The sequence below is a fragment of the Elephas maximus genome, chromosome 3, assembly GCF_024166365.1.
Source record: "Elephas maximus indicus isolate mEleMax1 chromosome 3, mEleMax1 primary haplotype, whole genome shotgun sequence".
NCBI lineage: Eukaryota > Metazoa > Chordata > Mammalia > Proboscidea > Elephantidae > Elephas > Elephas maximus.
Window position 1 is genome coordinate 124838370 of NC_064821.1, and position 20269 is coordinate 124858638.

General features: G+C 40.7%; 1 protein-coding gene across 1 annotated transcript in view; it reads left to right on the plus strand.

The window, feature by feature from the left end:
* The window catches only part of ST6GALNAC5 (ST6 N-acetylgalactosaminide alpha-2,6-sialyltransferase 5), a 215487-nt gene that overhangs the window by 187508 nt on the left and 7710 nt on the right, over positions 1 to 20269 (plus strand). Inside the window, exons 3-4 of the mRNA XM_049875629.1 lie at positions 488 to 897; positions 11759 to 11866. Coding sequence (XP_049731586.1) covers positions 488 to 897; positions 11759 to 11866 — 518 coding nt within the window. The remainder of the gene's footprint in view (positions 1 to 487; positions 898 to 11758; positions 11867 to 20269) is intronic.

A 20269-nucleotide genomic window follows, 5' to 3' on the forward strand; every position in this document is an offset into this window, starting at 1 on the left:
TATTTGTACAACATCCAGAGTATTGATGAATGCTTAATTTATCACAGTAATTTGTAGTATAGACTTTTCTTTGACTTGGAGGGGAGGCAACTTTGGATTCAGAAAGACCTGGGTTTGAAAATATGACTTTGTTACTTGCTAGTTATGTATACTTGGGAAATTCGTTAACATCTCTAAGTTCCAATCCTTATCTGTTAAATGGTGAGAATAGCAGCCTTGCTGGGTTGATGTGATGATATGGTTACATAATACAAGTAAATTTCCTAGCCCATGTGTGACAGGTCAACGCTAGCTCTCTTTTCATTCCAACTCTCTCTGTCAACAATTTGAAATAGAATATATGGATCAGAGAAGCAGTAGCAGAAGGGATATACTCTGAGGGGAAAGGGATGGGCACCCTTCTCCTGAGGCAGGGAAGTAGCCTGCAGGTGCCAAGTGGGGTTAATCCCCTTGCCCCTGACAGTGTCCTTCTCCCCTTGCCTTCCAGCCCCTGAAAATGCACTGCAGGGATTGTGCCCTGGTGACAAGCTCGGGACATCTGCTGCGCAGCCGGCAAGGGTCCCAGATTGACCAGACAGAGTGTGTCATCCGCATGAATGACGCCCCCACACGTGGCTACGGGGGTGATGTTGGCAATCGCACCAGCCTGAGGGTCATCGCGCATTCCAGCATCCAGAGGATCCTGCGGAACCGCCATGACTTGCTCAACGTGAGCCAGGGCACCGTGTTCATCTTCTGGGGCCCCAGCAGCTATATGCGGCGGGATGGCAAGGGCCAGGTCTACAACAACCTGCAGCTCCTGAGCCAGGTGCTGCCACGGCTCAAAGCCTTCATGATCACGCGCCACAAGATGCTGCAGTTCGATGAACTCTTCAAGCACGAGACTGGCAAAGACAGGTACAAAAGCGTGGAGGGTGGGAGGCGACAGAGGGTGCAGGGGAGGGGGAGGAAACGTCCTTGCTGGCTGATCCATCCAAAGCAAAGCTTTTGCTAAGGGTTTTTGTCGCACACCGTACTGCTCGCGTCATTGATAGAAGTCACCTATAGAGTCCCCGTGGTGACTCGGGTGCTCAAACTGAATGCATAAGGCAAAGGGAAATGAAGCACTGAGACAACTGTATGGATAATTCAAGTCCAAAGCCTTATTTCTGAGGAAAAGGCTGCACAGCTGCTGGCCTACACTGGTAATAAGTGCAAGATAACAGCTTTATTGAGTTTCATTTTATTCAGGTGAACACAAAGCAAAAGAAGCGTGTGGGTGTAATTTTCCCTTTCAAAGGCAAAAATTTATTCATCTAACGAGTATTTATGAGTACCTACTACCTGCTCCGCACCGTGCCTGGCACTGGGAACACGTCAAACACAAGACAGATCTGGACCCTGCCCTCATGGACGTAAAATTTACAGGGAGGACAGACATTCCCTCTAATGACCAGTGTGCTGAGGGTCACGCAAGGGGAAGAAAGTGGTGCTGTGGCCCCTGGGACAGGAAGGCCTGACATGGTCTAGGGCGCTGTTTTGCAGACTGTTGGTTTCAACGCAATAATGGGATATGCAATCAATGTAGTAAGTCATGATAAGATTTTTTTTTAATATAATGGAAACAATGGAAAAAATTGAGTAGAATGGAATAGAATAGACAATATCAGCATGCATCCCACATAGTTAGGCAAAGTATTGTTTCATGAAACCTTCATTTTGTTTTTATACATATAAATATACATATATGAAGAAAAGATATACATATATGAGAGTTTTTTTGGGGGGGGTGATGAAAGTGATCTGAAGTTAGATATAGTGGTAATGGTTACACAACTCTGTGAATATATTTAAAACCACTGAATTATATATTAAAAAAATAAAATTAGGAAAAAATCAAATAAAAACCTAATATATGTATGCATGTGTTTATGTGTGTGTGTGTATATATATATATACATACACACAAAACAAAACTCATTTCCATCTAGTCGATTCCCACTTATAGTGACCCTGTAGGGCAGAGTAGAACGGTCCCATATGGTTTCCAAAGGGTGCTTGGTGGATTCAAACAGCTGACCTTTTGGGTAGCAGCTGTAGCTCTTAACTACTACACTACCACCACCAGGGTTTCCTATGTATATGTACACATACATATACAGTATACCAAAAAAAAAAGTTGTCATTAAGTTGATTCTGACTCTGTGTGACAGTAGAACTGCTCTCTATTACTAGAGAGTTCTATACCTATACCGTTTATTCCCTCTTTTATTGTTCTGACATTGTTGTTGTCATTTACAGATTAATCTCTCTGGTTCCCTGTTGCAATTGTTTCGGTTTTGGGTAGCCCTTGAGAGTTCACTTCCTAGATTGGTATCTGGCTGGTACAATCTTGTGTCCTAGATTCAGACTGTGGTCTGATGTTGTTTGTTCTCAGACCAAAGGACTCCCTTTAATAATTCTTATAAGTTTGGTTTGGTTTTTACATATTCCCTTAGTTTCTGTTTATCTGGAAATGTCCTAATTTCACCATCATATTTGAACGAATGTTTTGCAGGATATATTATTCTTGGTTGGCAATTTTTTTCTTTCAAGGTTTTGTATATGTCATCCCATTGCCTTCTTGCCTGCACGGTTTCTGCTGAATAATCAGAGTTTAGTCTTATTGTTTCTCCTCCGTATGTGACTTTTTGTTTTTCCTGAGCTGCTTGCAGGATTTTTTCTTTGTCTTTGGTTTTAGGGAGTGTGATTATGATATGCTTTGGTGTCTTTCTTTTGAGATCTATCCTATATGGGGTTTGTTGAGCTTCTTGGATGGTCAGCATTTCATCATTCATGATATTAGGGACATTTTCTGTCAGCAATTCTTCAGTGACCCTCTCTGTGTTTTCCATTTTCTCTCCCTATTCTGGAACTCCAATCACTTGTAAAATTTTGCTTTTGATTGTATCCCACGTTATTCTCAGGGTTTCATTTTTTTTGTTCTTTTTTCTGATTTTTCCTCACAGTTGTATCCAAGTGTTTGTCTTCAATTTCACTGGTTCTGTCTTCCATTGTTTCAAACCTGCTCCTCAGCCCTTCTGTGACACTGTCCAGTTCTGAAATCTTGTTGTTTATCTTTTGGATTTCTAATTGTTGTCTTTTTGTATGATTTCTAGTTGTGAATTTATTTTGGCATTTTTTTCCTGTATTACTTTCCTGAATTGTTCCATTTTTTTTTTTTTTTGTCAGTATTTTCCATGAATTTGTCTGCCTTTTCCAAAAATTTGTCTGGGTTTTCCTCATTTTTGTCTGCTTTTTGCTTCAACTGTTAGATTGCTCTGAATATTAGAGATTTGAATTCCCCGTCACGAAGTTCTAGTGCCTTTTCTTCTACTGGAAAGTCATCTGGTGTTTATTTTGGATACTTACAGGACCCATCCTGTCCTGTTTTTTTTATATGTTTTGATATTGTATGTTGTCTTTGGACAATCAGTAGTTATTTTCTTTGTTTCTTGATTGTGGATTTTTTTTTGTTTTGTTTTGTCCTGCTTTTTTGTTTTATTTGGTTATGTCCGGGCAGGTGGGCTGTACATTCTTTGTTGTTTGCTCATCTGTAGTCATGATACTTTTTACCTCCTTGTCCAATGGGCAGGGCCTGTCATTCAGCTATGGTGCAGCAGGGCAGGTCCAGTCAAAGGGGAGGGGCTGGGATGGGTTGTTTGTAGCACATACTAGGGCCGACAGGGTGGGTCAGGAATCAGTGCTGGGCAGGTTCCAGTAGGCCATGCCCTGTGCTACTTGGGGGTGTGGTGTTTAGTGCATGGCCCAGGTAGGCAGGAAAGAGGGGGGAGGTTGTGATGTGTGGAGCTAATAGGGGCGTGGGAAAGAGGAGAGGGGGAGAGAGAAACAGGAGCCAAAAACAAACAAGCAAAGAAAAAGGGGAAAAAAAAATAGTGCTAAGGGAGCTTGCCATTGGAGTGGAGAGATGAAAAAAGCAAAAAGAAAAAGAGAAAAAGAAAGAAAAAAATAACTAGATAAAAAAGTGGAAAGAGAAAAAGAAAAGAAAAGTCCCCAGGAGCCCCAAAGTCCCACAGGCGGAGCTTCTAAGACTGAGGACGCGGCTCCCAGGCTGTGCAGTATAGCTTAGCTAGAGGGGGTATAGATGTCACACAGCACCAGGTATGTAGAAGACAGGAGAAGAAGATAACTGTAGAGAGACGAGAACTGAGAAATGAAGACAGACAGAAAGGGAATAAGAGAGAGAAAAGAAAGAAATGAAGAAAAAAAGAAATGTCCCCAGGGATCCCACCCTTCGTGGCTGCGCAGATTGGGGGAGTGGCTCCTAAGCCGCGCAGTGCAACCCAGCTAGAAGGGGCTCCTGAGCTGTAAAAAGAAAAAGAAAACAAACAAAACAGAACAAAGCAAAACAAGGGGAAAAAAAGCCCCAGGGATCCACTAGCATAGTGTTGCGGGCCAGGGCAGTGGTTCCCCAGTTGAGCATGGCTTCACAGCCTTTCAAGAAGAAGCAAAGATGGCACGCAGAGCCAGGTGTTCCAGAACAAGGAGGGAGAGGTGGTAGGAGGCACAGAAGAAACCAGAAGAGATGGAAAGAACCAACAGCAACTCAGGGGCCTGGCCATTGTGAGCAGAGCGAACTCAAGCAGCCCGAGGCCAAAGCAGTTGCCCCCTGGCCAAGATACTGTGGCTGGCAAGAAGCAGAGGAGGCCAGGGAGCGGGTGGGGAGGGGGAGAAGGGGGCTAGGAAAGCATGTATCTTTTGTTACTGGGTCCTCTGTCTCCTGCTGGGAGTTTCTCGAAGCTGCTTTTCCATGCTCCCTGTCTGCTGATCCCCAGCTGGAGTCCAAGATGGCAGATCTGTGCTGCGTTAGCTGATGAGGCCCTCCACACGTATCTCTGCTCACTCTCCGCCCTCTGTCGGTTTCTTATTCCATTCAGTGCTTGGCTGAGATCTCTATCTCTTCATTTGGCACTTCAGGTTCCAGGAATGATGCTTGTCTCTGTTTTACTTTGTTTTTCGGGTCTTTGCTGTGGAGGGACGGTGTGGTGCTTCTGTCTATGGCACCAGGTTGCCCAGAAGTCCCAGTGTCTCCAAATTCTTGGTGTGTAAGAACTATCCTTGTAAATCCTGGAAACCTTGTGACTATTTGAAGGTTGGTCCAGGCAGGAGTGGGCATTGAGTCTGGGGCAGAAAAGACAGGGAGTGCCAGCCACTGCCCACTATGGCCCCCTTTCTTGAAGATCCAGCAGGTGCCATGTCTAGCCCAGACAGGAGATCACATAAGGATGCTGATCATTATCCCATGCTGCCAAAACCCCTAGTCATTTCTTTCCGTCTTAAAAACCACAAATAAAACAGACTATCACTCATTTAAATGAGTTACTCAGGTAACAAAATATTATATAAGGGACAAAGATTGAGAGAAGTTTTTTACTGTTTCATTTTTTTCCTGGTTGGAAGCTTTGAAATAACTATGAATATTCTCTTCAGCAGTACACGTCTCTCTTCTGAATTATAAGTACTGATACGCTTAAGTATTTTTGGAAGACTGCTGTAGTATTAGCTATTTAGGGTTGTAACACATTGCTTCTGGATCTTCTTAAGGGATGATTTCAAATTGGTAAGAAGGAGACAAAGTCATTCTGCCCTTTGGTCACTTAGATATTTAGGGAGCAATCTCACTTAAGGATATCCCACTTACTAAGTTCTGAGCAGTGAAAACCTCTTATTCACCAGGTCTATCACCCTGGTGAGGGATTGATAAGGAAGAAGCCAAATCTTTGTAGACTGGCCACTGGGTTTCTCTTTCTGCAGACTGCAGGTTGTCTACACAGTCCCTATTCAGTGAATTCACAGTTACAGTTTATAGGGTGCCAATATACGTTGTCATTTATAGAAACTTTGGGCCTCTGACCTTAGGAAACTGTCTTATAAAAGCTAAGATTGACTTAATATTCTCTAACCAAAATGTTGGCAGTCCACAGGAGAAACACCTGGCAATCTGCTTCCATAAAGTTTATAGCTAAGAGATTTGGTTCCTTGTTTTGGAAGTTTAGGGTCATGGTTTCATGGGATATCCCAGTTAATTGGCCTAGTAATATGTGTAGTGCTTCTGTTCTACCTCCTAGCTCATTGTGTAGTGCCTGGGTTCTTAAAAGCTTGCAAGCAGCCATCCAACGCATGATAATTAGTCTCCATTCTCCTGGAGCAATAGAGGAAGAAGTGGAGTCAGGAATAGGAGGAGGGTATGGAACACGTGGTTAACTGCCTCTATGAACAGCTGCCTATTTTGCCATGAGACTAGAAGAACTGGATGGTGCCCAGCTATCACTACTGAACATTTTAATCAAAGATTCTATAGAAGAATCCTGATCAAAAAGGGGAAAACAGAATTTCAAATTCTCATGGACTGCAGACTTTCTGGACCCATTGCCCAACAAAAAACCAAAACCAAACCCTTTGCTGTCAAAATGTCTGCCTTGAGCATTTTGCTCTTTAAGAACTTTCTGTATGGGGCCAAAGTGATAACAGCAACTCAAAAGATTAGATAGGAACCTTAGGGGGTAGTGAGTTTATATTAATGGAGGAGGAACAACTCAGAAAAGGAGGGTGAGAATGGTTACACAACTCAAAGAATGTAATTGATATCACTGAATTGTACATGTAGAAATTGTTGAATTGGTATGTGTTTTGCTGTGCATATTCTCAACAACAACAATAAAATAAAACTAAAGAAAAAAATTTTCAACCAAGAAAATCCTGTGAGGTAATTCTACCCTGTCACATGATGTCACTGAGTTGAAAGCAACTAGACAGCACCTAACAACAACCATTCTTAACCTGCAGCCTGCTCCAATCTAGAACTTAATCAGAAACAGCCATTTAGAACAAAACAATTTCTGTACATTAAAACACAAAACCACTAGGATCCAACAGTATTTCCTATATGTATGGTTTTCTTGAAACCCGAGAAAACAGTAGCACGTATCGAAGATACACCAAGTGTAGAATATTTAATTTTGCATATCGCATGATCATTTCAGGCTATTATTTTGAAGAAATGGGATAATTCAATAGATTTTGATTTATAGAAATTTCACTCTAGTTAAAAGTGTAAGAAAAAAAAATGGCTCAAGAACTATCTGCAATTAAGAAGCATGACAAATGACATAGATGGCCAAGTGGTATTCTTTGATATTAGAAAGTAACTGTACTTGAAAATAACTTTATAATTGAATAAGGGTACATTAGGAAAATATGATTCAGAACGAATATTATAGTAATTAGATAAAGGAAGTATAAATGAAATAACTGCAGGAAGAATATTTCCATAGAGATTATAAATGAGATTCTGGTGGAGCAGAAAAGCCTTTAATTGTAATTTAGTGTGCACTATAGAATTACCAGCTCAGTGTGTTACTTCATCATATAAAAGAATATCTGATAATTTTCCCTAATAAGCACATGACAGCTCTTCATATTCTTTCATTATAGCTGATTAAGTGTAAAAACAGTAGATATTCCTTTGTTGGAAAAAGAGTTGAAATCTTTTTAGAAAGACAGCACAAAGCAATTGCATTTCCATTGCGTATGATCCCAAAAGGCTATTATTTAGGAAGTCTAACGAATTTTAAGTGGCAGTTTAAAAGAACTCTTCAGTTTAGTTCCTTTAGTCTTCCACTATGACTTCTCCCCATTTTTACCCAGGAAACCTTGGTCTGTAGAGCCACATCCTCCTGTGTTTCAGGCTCTACTGCATCACACAAAACAAAGCCAAAATTATGTGAGAGTTCTGGCCCAGGAAAAGCCTCCTTGGCTCTTCCAACACCTCTAAAAGCATAGGAATACAGGCTTGATTCCCAGATCTGTTATCCTGGGGATGTAAGTGAGTGTCATTCTGCTCCTGAGCACCACGTCCTCCTCGTTTGTCTGAGTTTCTTAGTGCTGCTGTAACTGAAATACCACAAGTGGATGGTTTTAAAGAACATAAATTTATTTTCTCACAATTTAGGAGGCTAGAAGTCTGAGTTCAGAGCACCAACTCTAGGGGAAAGATCTCTCTGTTGGTTTTCAGGGAAGATGCTTGGCTTCCTAACACTGGCCTTCCTCAGTTCCAGGGACCTCTCCACATGTCATCTATCTTTCCCCAATTTGTGCTTGCTTCTCTCTGTGTCTAATCTGCTCTTTTTATAACTCAAAAGTCATTAGGTTGAAGACACACCCTACACTGATATAGCTTCATTAACATTGGAAAGAAAACCATATTCCCAAATGAGATTACATCCACAAATATAAAGCAAAAAACAAACAAACCTGTTGCCATCAACTTGATTCCAACTCATAGGGACCCTACAGAACAGAGTAAAACTGCCCCATAGGGTTTCCAAGGATGTAATTTTTATGGAAGCAGACTGCCACATCTTTCTCCCACGGAGTAGCTGGTGGGTTCGAACCACCTACCTTTCAGTTAGCAGCCAAGTGCTTAACCACTGCACCATCAGGGCTCTTTAAGATTCAACAGTCTAGTTCTGACTCCCTTTGTTCATTTTTTTTCCCCCCATTCCACTGTATCCTGACCCAATAATATCCCAGGAAGGACATTTAAGAATTCCTAAAGATTCAACTTTAAATATCCTTCCTGGGATATTGCTGAGTCAGGATACAGTGGAATGGAGAGAAAAATGAGCAAAGGCAGTCAGAACTAGAAAGTTGAAGCCATGAACTCAGGAATGACCAAATCACATATACCTGTCAGACATTTGACAAAAGACTCCTTAAAATGTCCTTTTTTTTTTTTTTTTCCTTTTTGGCAGGGTCCTTATGTGAAATGAAAAGAATGCAAACAGTTTATCAAAAGTCTCCTTTCATCTCAAGGCAGGGTGGTACACCCTGCAACTAAAAATGCTTTTCAGCCACTCTGGTATTCACATCACATATGGTGCTTTGGCCGGGCAAAGTCAGACAGTCTGACCTTGGGGATAAGGTGTTTGAAACTGGCTAATGAGGCATGCCATAAGCACTGAAAAAAAAGTAAAAGCAGCAACCCTGAAGAACTGAAATTAATATTCACAGCAACATAGCATGGTAGACCAAAAGAGTCATTGTCAGAGAGTCAAATTAAACCTTGATGTTATGTCTCCACAGTGATCCTTAGGCTTGACACATGGGTGCTGCTCAATACAGATGTTTGAATGGGCAGACATATGGATGTCAGAATGCACAGGTTCATTCCTTAAAATGCTGTCAATTTTTGGTCTTCTAATAACTAATCTTCAGAAAACTGAAAATTCTGAGGTAAAATGAAATAAATGCTCAGTTAAACCTAAGCATCCCTGTGGCCCTTTTCCTCAGGTCATTAACTTTTCCCCAAATGAATGTACTCCTTCTAAGGAAAGACATTCAGTCAAAATGTTGGTGTTAATCAGTCTAATTGAAGGGAAATTTTGCAGATAGATAGGTAGATAGGACAGACAGACAGATAAATAGTTAGATAAATAGATAAGAGAGACGGATGATAGGTAGATAGATATCTCTGTGTCGATTTGTATTTAATAAATTTTTCATTATTTAGCCTGCTTGGAGAACAATTAGTATTTCTAGTTCATCAAGTATTCTGGTTAATGAAGTGTTGTCATCTACACCGAGATTGTAATTTTATAAGGAATTAAGAAGTGGTAGCTAAAGCGAAAGGAAGAAATGACGAAGTAAAAGAGCTGAAGAGAAGATTTCAAAGGGCAGCTTGTGAAGGCAAAGTAAAGTATTATAATGATGGGTGCATAGAGCTGGAGATAGAAAACCAAAAGGGAAGAACACACTCAGCATTTTTCAAACTGCAAGAACTGAAGAAAAAACTCTAGCCTCAAGTTGCAATATTGAAGGATTCTATGGGGAAAATATTAAACTACACAGGGAGCATCAAAAGAAAATGGAAGGAATACACAGAGTCATACCAAAAAGAATTGATTGATGTTTAACCATTTCAGGAGGTAACATATGATCAAGAACGGATGGTACTGAAGGAAGAAGTCCAAGCGGCACTGAACACATTGGTGAAAAACAAAGCTTCAGGAATTGGTGGAATACCAACTGAAATGTTTCAACAAATGGATGTAGCCCTGGAAGTGCCAAGAAATTCGGAAGACAGCTATCTGACCAACCAGCTGGAAGGGATTCATACTTGTGCCCATTCCAAAGAAAAGTGATCCAATCGAATGTGGAAATTATTGAACAATATCATTAGTATCACACTCAAGTAAAATTTTGCTGAAGATCACTCAAAAACAGTTGCAGAAGTACATCAACAGGGAGCTGCCATAATTGAAACCAGATTCAGAAGAGATCATGAAACGAGGGATGTCATTGTTGATGTCAGGTGGATCTTGGCTGAAAGCAGAGTGTACCACAAAGATATTTACCTGTGTTTTACTGACCATGCAAAGGCATTTGACTATGTAGATCATAACAAATTATGGATAACATTATAAAGAATGGGAGTTCCAGAACAATTAATTGTGCTTATGAGGTACCTGTACATAGATGAAGAAGCAGTCATTGGAAAAGGGCAGAGGGATACTGTATGTTTTAAAATCAGTAAAAATGTACTGCAGGATTGTAGCCTTTCACCATACTCATTCAACCTGTATGCTGAGCAAATAATCCAAGAAACTGGATAATATGAAGAACAGGGCATCAGGATTGGAGGAAGACTCATTAACAACCTGTGATATACAAATGACACAACTTTGCTTGCTGAAAGTGAAGAGGACTTGAAGCACTTACTGATGAAGATCAAAGACCACAGCCTTTAGTATGGATTACACCTTAACATAAAGAAAACAAAAATTCTCACAACTGGACCAATAAGCAATGTCATGATAAATGGAGAAAAGATTTAAGTTGTCAAGGATTTCATTTTATTTGGATCCACAATCAATGCCCATGGAAGCAGCAGTCAAGAAACCAAAATACGCATTGTATTGGGCAAGTCTGCTGCAAAATAGCTCTTTAAAGTGTTAAGAAAACAAAGATGTCACCTTGAGGACAAACACCAAAGCCATGGTGTTTTCAACCACCTGCTATGCATGTGAAAGCTGGACGATGAATAAAGAAGACCGAAGGAGAATTGATGTCTTTGAATTATGGTGTTGGCAAAGAATACTGAATATACCATGGACTGCCAGAAGAACAAACAAATCTGTTTTGGAAGAAATACAGCCAGAATGTTCATTAGAACCAAGAATGGCAAGACTTTGTCTCCCATATTTTGGACATGTTATCAGGAGGGACCAATCCCTAGAGAAGGACATCATGCCTGGTAAAGTAGAGGGTCAGCGAAAAAGAGGACAATCCTCAATGAGATGAAGTGACACGGTGGCTGCAATAATGGGCTCAAGCATAACAACAATTGTGAGGATGGCGCGGGACCGGGCAGTGTTTTCTTCTGTTGTACATGGGGTCGCTAGGAGTCAGAACCGACTTGACAGCACCCAACAACAATAACAGCATGCACTTAAACATTGTAACATTGATCATCACTTTTAGTGATGTAGAAGTCCCTTGAGCATCTTTTAGTGACACAAATTCACCATGGTGGAGCATCAACATCAGTTAGCATTATACCATGGAATATGGCAGTGTTGGTAAAATATTTTTATTTGGTAATATCCTAGATATTTACCAGACAGAGTGAGATAGAGAGATAATTTATAGTCAGCCTTGCTCCACGGGAGTGGGTATGATTACTTTGCCAGCCTGCAGACTTAATTGTTGTTCCTTCCAGGAAGATCTCCAACACTTGGCTCAGCACTGGCTGGTTCACGATGACAATCGCACTGGAGCTCTGTGACAGAATCAATGTTTATGGAATGGTGCCCCCAGACTTCTGCAGGTAGGATTTATCCTGCAAGCATAATCCATCAGTGGTGTTGTGTAGGGTTCATAAATACCTGATTCCCAATATCAACCATGAAACATGTCTAACTGTCTTCTTGGAGCAATTAATTAACATGTTCCAAGTCCTGGTTGTAGAAACAACAAACAGCATTTAATTATGTGATGTAAAATACTGAAAGTTTTTGTTCGTACTGCTGGAGAATTAATCCATCTTGTGGGTTTCATTTATCCTCTGAATAATTGTCAGCCAAAAGTAACATAATAATTGGCATATTATTAAAAGCAGTAAGAAATATTAGTTTTCTCCTTATTTGAAAGGAACGTGGTACTCTTTAATGCATTAAAGAGGGCAATTCCTTTGGCAGTGGGGCCTGTTTTCTAAAATTAAAATATTCCGCTGAGCCTCTTTCCATTGCCGCAATAGCAGCCTCAGTTGGTGTTTCTAAGGCCAAGAGCACAGGCCTAATTATTTTGATGTATCACTTTAAATAGAATATGCAGGCATCTTGGTTGCTACCTGTAGTTACCTCCTGGCATGTGCCCAGGCCGGATTTGGTGTGTACCAGCTAATATAGTGAGAAGTATCTGGGGTCTGATTTGTGGAAGCATGCTTGAAAATACGCCCATAATGTAATGAAGTTATGTTGATAAATTTAGAAAGCGCCCTGGTTTTCTGGAATGGCTGATGACCTGCACTTGGCCTCAATCTTGATCTTTATATGGTAAAACCTAGGGTGGGAGGCATTTTAAACTTGCTAGTTAAAATTTATGTTTGCTTATACTTCTGTGTCTTATAAATCTAACAACTTCTTGAAGGCCATGGGACTTTAGCCAAAAGCTACACTTTGGATATGTGAGGCAATGATGAGAAAGGATAACTTAATCACGCCATTACCGTTTTGTCACTCTTCTCCTACCCTTTTAAGCCCAAAGGCCCAACATAACAGCAGGACTAGCTCATGTGTAAGAGCCAGGTCACCAAAAGGAGAAGGAAATATGTGGACAGAGCAGGACTTTGACATCTCATTCCCGGTGGTGATATAATGTAGTGTAGTCTGAAGCCAGGTGGCACAGGTTCAAAGCCTGGCCTGGCCACTTGCTAATCATGTGACCTTGAGCAAGTTGCTTAACCTTTCTGTGTCTCAGTTTTCTCATCTACAAAAATGGGTATGATGATAATAATAGACTCTGCCTCATACACTTGTGGGCAGATTAAATAAATTAATACATGTAAAGTATTTGGAACAGCACCTGGCATATGACGAGCAAATGATAAGAGCTAGCTTGGATCCCCACCCTATTCCTCATCAATTATTTCCCTGATGTGGTCTCCCTGTTTAACAACCCATGTGCAGAAAGTACGTAAGAGGGTATGAAAAAAGCAAACTGCCTTCCCAGATCAATAGACTAACCAAGGCAGTGGGAACAGCACTTGTGGGCATGCAAAGAGCTGTCAAAGTTGATGGCTATGCAGCTGATATAATTATGTAATATTGCCATTTAGAATGCCAGAGAGAAAAAGCATGAATAAATTAAAATATTAATGACTTAGAGTGTCCAAGGAAATATTCCATTTATTATGGAAAACAAATGGAAGACAAGTTAACCTGTCATTTCTCTTAGTCAGAGTTAGTTCATCATGACTTCATATACAGTAGGATGGAAACACTTTATGGAGTGATACAATGATATCAAGATAATGTCTGTACACTATATGTTGCAGCCAGCACTGGTTTTCTGTTCTGATCCTACCATCCCAAAGAATTGTTTTTTTTTCTCACAAGATGCTTTCAGCAACAGCTCTTCAAAAGAACCCGGAGTTCCTCTGAAAAGTGAAGTTTGCTAAGTGCCATCTGGTGGAGAGGGTTAGGGCTAGAGGGAAAATCCTACTCTCAGTCATAATTCCTGTTTTGGAAAGGGTGAGAAGGGAAAGACCAGGAGCAGCACAGACTTATTCCCAAATTCCTCAAATCTTCACTTCCAGAGCATGTTGCCTGAACTGCCCACCGGGCACATAGCATGATAGTTAAGAGCCTGAGTTTGGGAGCAGCAGAAGTAGGTTTGAAATGTAGCTCTGCCAGTTCCTCACTGGGTGACCTTGAGCCTTATTTTCTTCATCTGTAAAGAAAATAATAAGGGCAATCAAGTTATGATGAGGATTAAATGAGATAATGGACGCGAATGCTTGATGGTGTGCCCAGCATATAATTAGTGCTCAGGAAAGATTATCAACATTATACCCAGCACTTCCGAGTTGCCCCGAAAGGTGTTGAGCATTATGCAGGAGTAAAAGAATAGAACACAGCTTTTGGCTTCTAAAGGCTGTGATAAACCTTACCCACAGAAAAATATAGTGAACACAGCAAAGCCACTTACCTACCTTTTGAAGGCAAAAGAAGTGGCTTTTTGCAGTTCTCATCCAAGAGTCAAATTACTCTTACAAATGCTGCCTGCACCAGAGAATAAGAAAGCAACTTGTCAGTCAGCCCTGCTACTGGTCTAATCATTCCTTATCTCATCTTTATTTTGAAAGAAGCTGAATCCTTTTTGGCAGACAACTGTAAGGGGCAAATCTATTAAATGCCAAAAGCATGGTACAATAATATGGGGGAAGCCAGCACAACTTATACCGGGCAAGATCATGGAAGCTTCACAGACGCATCCAAACTCCCTGAGGGACCGAATTAATGGGCTGAGGGCTATAGGGACCATGGTCTCAGGGAACATCTAGCTCAATAGGTGTGACATAGTTTTTAAAGAAAATATTCTATATTCTACTTTGATGAGTAGTGCCTGGGGTCTTAAAATATAGTCCACTGGTCTCACTGTGCCTGGAGCAAAGAAGAATGAAGAAAACCAAAGATACAAGGGAAAGATTAGTCCAAAGGACTAATGGACCACAACTACTACAGCCTCCACCAGACTGAATCCAGTACAACTAGATGGTGCCCAGCTACCACCACTGACTGCCCTGACAGGGATCACAATACAGGGTCCCAGACAGAGCTGGAGAAAAATGTATAACAAAATTCTAACTCACAAAAAAAGACCAGACTTACTGGCCTGAGAGAGGCTGGAGAAACCCCAAGAGTATGGCCCTTGGTCACCCTTTTAGCTCAGTAGTGAAGTCACTCCTGAGGTTCACCCTTCATCCAAAGATTAGACAGGCCCATAAAACAAAACTAGACTGAAGGGGCATACCAGCCCAGGGGCAAGGACTAGAAGGCAGGAGGGGATAGGAAAGCTGGTAGTAGGGAACCCAAGTTTAGGAAGGGAGTGTTGACATGTCATGGGGTTGTTAACCGATGTCATAAAACAGTATGTGTACCATTTAATAAGAAGCTAGTTTGTTCTGTAAACCTTCACCTAAAGTCCAATTTAAAAAAAAAAAAAAACTTGGTACATGTGTTGTGATCTCTAGGACTTAAGGAGATAAGAGATCACCAGGGCCCAAAGTGGTAAGGGAAGATTTTGTGAATTTATCTAGTCTACCAGAATGTAAACTCCCTAAGAATAGGAATTTTGGGCTGTTTGGTTCGTTGCTGGAGTCCTAGTGCATAGGACAGTCTATATTTTCTGTCCTGGGATATAACAGTGCTCCATAAGCATAGGTGAGTAAATGACACTGTGTTCCACTCCCTCCTAGTGCTGTAGTCAAAGGCCATTTGTATATGAGTCAGAATACCCATTTCTCCCTCTCAGAAGCTGTGACCTTGAGAAAACTACTTGACTTCATTGAGGCTTAAAGGGAGCTGTGGTGGCACAGTGGTTAAGAGCTCAGCTGCTAAGCAAAAGGTTGGCAGTTTGAACCCACCAGCCACTCCTTGGAAACCCTATGGGGCAGTGCTATTCTGTCCTATAAGGTCACTATGAGTCAGAAACGACTCGATGGCAACAGGTTTACAGAGACTTAATGACCTTAGAGAAGTTATTAATGACTCTATGTCTCAGAAGTTTAGTTTCCACATCTGTAAAATGGTGTTGATGATAGTACATCTCGAGATGAAGAATAGATGAAGAATGCTTGTCACAGTCATGGCGTATGTTAAGCATACAGTAAGTTACTAGTTAAAAGGACTTACCGATCTGCGACTGTGGAAACCCATTAGCATCTTTTAAGGTGATGTCCAGATAATACCAAGTAATGATGCTCAGTTGGGGGGAGAAGGAGGCTGGCTGTTGGAAAGGGGGTGACGAATGGCCTGTGGGAACTGAATACTGGTTTTTACTTTTCTTCACCATTCGCATTGTCTCATGTTCCTTGTCGGAAAATAGACTGTCACAGTGTACCTAGCCATTCTTTTGCTTCCTTAATTTGCCCAGTTTCACACTAAATAAAGAATTAGCCATTGGGGCCACATTCAGCAACCAAAGAGCATCAACTATTCATTTTGGAAAATTAACTGTTCATAGTTGTCGCTGTTAGCTGCCATCAAGTCAGCCCCCAACTCATGGCGACTCCATGCACAACTGAATAAAATGCTGCCTGGTGATTGTGATCCACAGGGTTTTCGTTGACTAATTTTTGGAATTAGATTGCCAGGCCTTTCTCCCTAACCTGTCTTAGTCTAGGAGCTCTGCTGAAACCTGCTTATCACATAGCAGCACACGAACCTCCAGTGACAGTCAGGGGGTAGCTGTGCTTGAAGTTCATTGGCCAGGAATAGAACCTGGGTCTCCTGCATAAAAGGTGAGACTTCTACCACTGAACCACTGCTGCCCCCAGTAAGACACAATTAAACAAACAAACAACAAAGAAACCAAGCCCACTGCTGTTGAGTTGATTCCAGCTCATGGTGATCCTACAGGACAAAGTAGAGCTGCCCTGTAGAATCTCCAAGGAGGAGCTCGTGGATTTGAACTGCCAATCTTTTTTTGGTTAGCAGCCAAGCTCTTAACAATTGTACCACCAGAGCTCCAAGACACAATTAGTCTCCTCAAAAGAAGTCATTTAAATTAACCACAGAGACTTTAATTCAGTCAGCTAACTTGTGTTGGGCACTGGGGAGGTAATCAAAGATGAATGAGATGGGACCTCTACCTTCAGTTGCCTGAGTCCACTTGAAAGCAGTTCAGTCATGAGATACCAAAGATTACACAAAGGACCTAGTGGGAGGTATTATTCACTCTCTGCCTGTCAGTAGATCTGACCCATTGAACTTTATTGAAATATTCTCTAAATTTCAAACTATGTACTGAGGAGTCCTTGCATTTCTCTTACCCTATCAACTAGACAGGGACTGGAGCAAGGAGCCAAGATAACAGAATATTGGTCCTCCCATCCCACTTTATGAAAAGCAGACTCACTTCTATCTACTTTATATGTGGGCCTTTGTAAAACTTGTTTCTGTGTTTTATTAACTAGGAATTCCATGGCAAATAAGACAACTTCTGGACTAACATAAAATCATGGTGCTTTCCAATCTAAATCAAAATCTCACACACTTTTCAGGAACATTGACTTATCACCTTCTCATTGCCAGGGAAACCAAGGCACAGAGGACAAAGAATTGAATTTAACTCCTGAAGTCATTTCTAATAATTTAGGATGGCAGTGACCCAAAGACAGTAGCAGCTGCCATATATATGGTGCGAGGAAGGGAAAGGGATGGCAGAGGAAGTTGGGGCTAAATTATATCTTGTGAGAGCAAACAGCTAAGGAACCTGCAGGTACCTGATTTCTGAGATATGTGCGTGTTGGACATTTGCCCCTACAGCCCTAGAGCTATTATTTTCTAGCCAGCTCTTTTGGAGGTAGTCTTGCCTTCTCATTCCGCTCAAAAAGCCTGAGTTACTTTTAGGAGTCATTCAGTGGCAAGAAAATTTCTAGTCACCTCCCATAGGCTCTATGGGAAGAACTGTAGCAACACATTTTTTTTTCAAACCGTGAATGAAAGCACTATACATACAACTGGCCCTGATAGTAGATGAGAGGCGTAGTTTATACTGCAAAATCTAATATCAACTAAAAGTCATTTGACCAATATGCAAATCTTTCCTCTTTAATTTGGTACTGTGGTATTCTCTGACTTCTCTCTCCAACTCTTTCTCTTCCCTCTTCAAACACCACTATGCTGCTAGATAAAACCACAAGTCTGATCCTGTCACTTAATACCCTTCAGTGGCTCCCCAAAAATTTTAGAATCAAGTTTACACTCCCTAGTTCAGCACATAAACCCTGCAGGATCTGCTCCTACACACCACTTTAGTCTCTTCTCTACTTAAAAAGATTTTGTTAAAAAAAATTTTTTTTTTCATGAGGTTTACTGAGGAATAATGAAACAGAAAGTGGAAACAAATCAGTTGCAAAATACAGAAGAAACTGAGTAAAAAACAGAAAATAATTCTTTCCCAACAGGGCTTTAAATAATCTGTGTGCTCGAAGACTTCTCCTTGGATTGGTTTTCCTCTCTTCCAGAATAAACTTCATCTGTTGGATCAGTACTGAACACTTTGTTGCCAGCAGAAGGGATGAGACTCACCTACTGATACCTCATTTCAGGTTGAAAATTTATGAAATTGCCCACATGCTGCTACATCTTAAATATCCCAGATGCTAATACTAGTGGCTAAAAGGCAGTGACAATTTTCTATCAATAAAGTAGGTAGTCTTGTTAGAAAGAAGTATGTTTTGCCATAGGACTCAAATATGTCTATTTCTACTTTCAATGCTAAATTTAATTCTATAAATTTTTTTTTTAGTTTTATTTTGGTAAAATGTATATAACGTAAAACTTGCCATTTTGACCATTTCTTTAAGTGTGCAGTTCCATGGCATTTAAATGTTTTGCAACCATCACCACTACTTGTTACTAAAACTTTTTTACCACCTAAATAGAAACTCTGTATCCATTTAGCAATAGCTCCCTATTTCTCTCTAACCCCAGTCCTTTGGCATCTATTTTCTGTCTCTATGAATTTGTTTATTCTAAATTTTTTTTGTATATGTGGAATCATACAATATTTGTTCTTTTATGGTAGTCATAAATACATGCAGGATTTCATAGAATCTTTGTAATAATCTCATGAGGCAAACACTATTATCATCACCATTTTACACAAAAGGCTCAAAGACATGAAACAGCCTGCCAGGGTCATAGAGCAGAGAAGCAGCAGAGGTAGGATTTGAATCCTGGGCTCCTGAGAACCAAAGCTCTTAACTCCTCACTCAACTCAGATGAAGCAGCCTCTCTTCCTTGAAGCTTTTCCTGACCTGTCTAAGTCAGACTCTATGTCCCTACTATAAACCCTCTGCCGCCTCCACCCCTGACCCTCAGTCCGATTGATTTGTTGATCTCCTTCATTCACCTGCAGGCACTTTGAGAGGAGGGACCATGCCCCAGTCTACATTTGTATCGTTAGCACTTGTCATTGTGTCTGGCACATAGTATATATTCGGTACTCTATTAGTTTCCTAGGGCTGTTGTAACAAGATACCACAAACTGGGTGTTTTATAAGAATAAAAATGTGTTGCCTCACAGTTCTAGAGGCTAGGAGTATGAATTCAGGGTGTTGGCAGAACCATCCTCTCTGTATCCCCTCTCAGGGAATATCCTTCCTTGTCTCTTTCAGCATCTGGTAACCCCAGGTGTTTCTTGGCATTCCTTGGCTGATAGGATAGATGCGCCTTCTTCTGTGTGTCTTTCTGTGTTTCTCCTCCTCTTTTATAAAAATACCGTTCGGATGGGATTAGGACCCAACCTATTATCGTATCATGTTAACTAATTACATCTTCAAAGACCCTATTTCCAGACAAGGTCTCATTCACAGATACTAGGGTTAGGACTGTAACATACCTTTTTGGAAGACACAATTCAATCCATAACAAGTATATATTGATTCAATGAATACATTAAAAAATCTTCCTTTCCTTGGGGGAGTTTTAAGAGACTGATTCTGAGCTTACCTTGAAACCAAAAATGCCAAATAATTAAATATATAATTAGAAAAGGGCAAATTCAAATTCTGAGAGGCCCCAGATGCCAACAGTGACCACCTTGGAGGAGGATCCATGTTTCATAATCAGCCAGTATTGAGTCCCCCAAGAGAGACTTGGGCATCAGTCCCCTACTCTGCTTCCATAATCAGACTCCAAGCCTCATCAGTGTTCAGAAAGCTGGAGAAAATTAATGCTATGTCACATCACAGACAACATCAAAATATATTAATCTGGACAGTAGACCTTTAAATCATGCCATATCCATATAGGAAGCCAAATCTATTCTCTCTGATGGACTACAAATTGCAGTGAAAAGATCTGTTATCATTGCTTTCCAAACTAAGTTACAATGAGTATTTTTAATCTCATTTTCCATTGTAAATTATTTTTGGTAATAATGGGCTAAGCATTTAGATTCTACCTAATAATCTTATTTCCAGTCTTATTTAGCACATTAC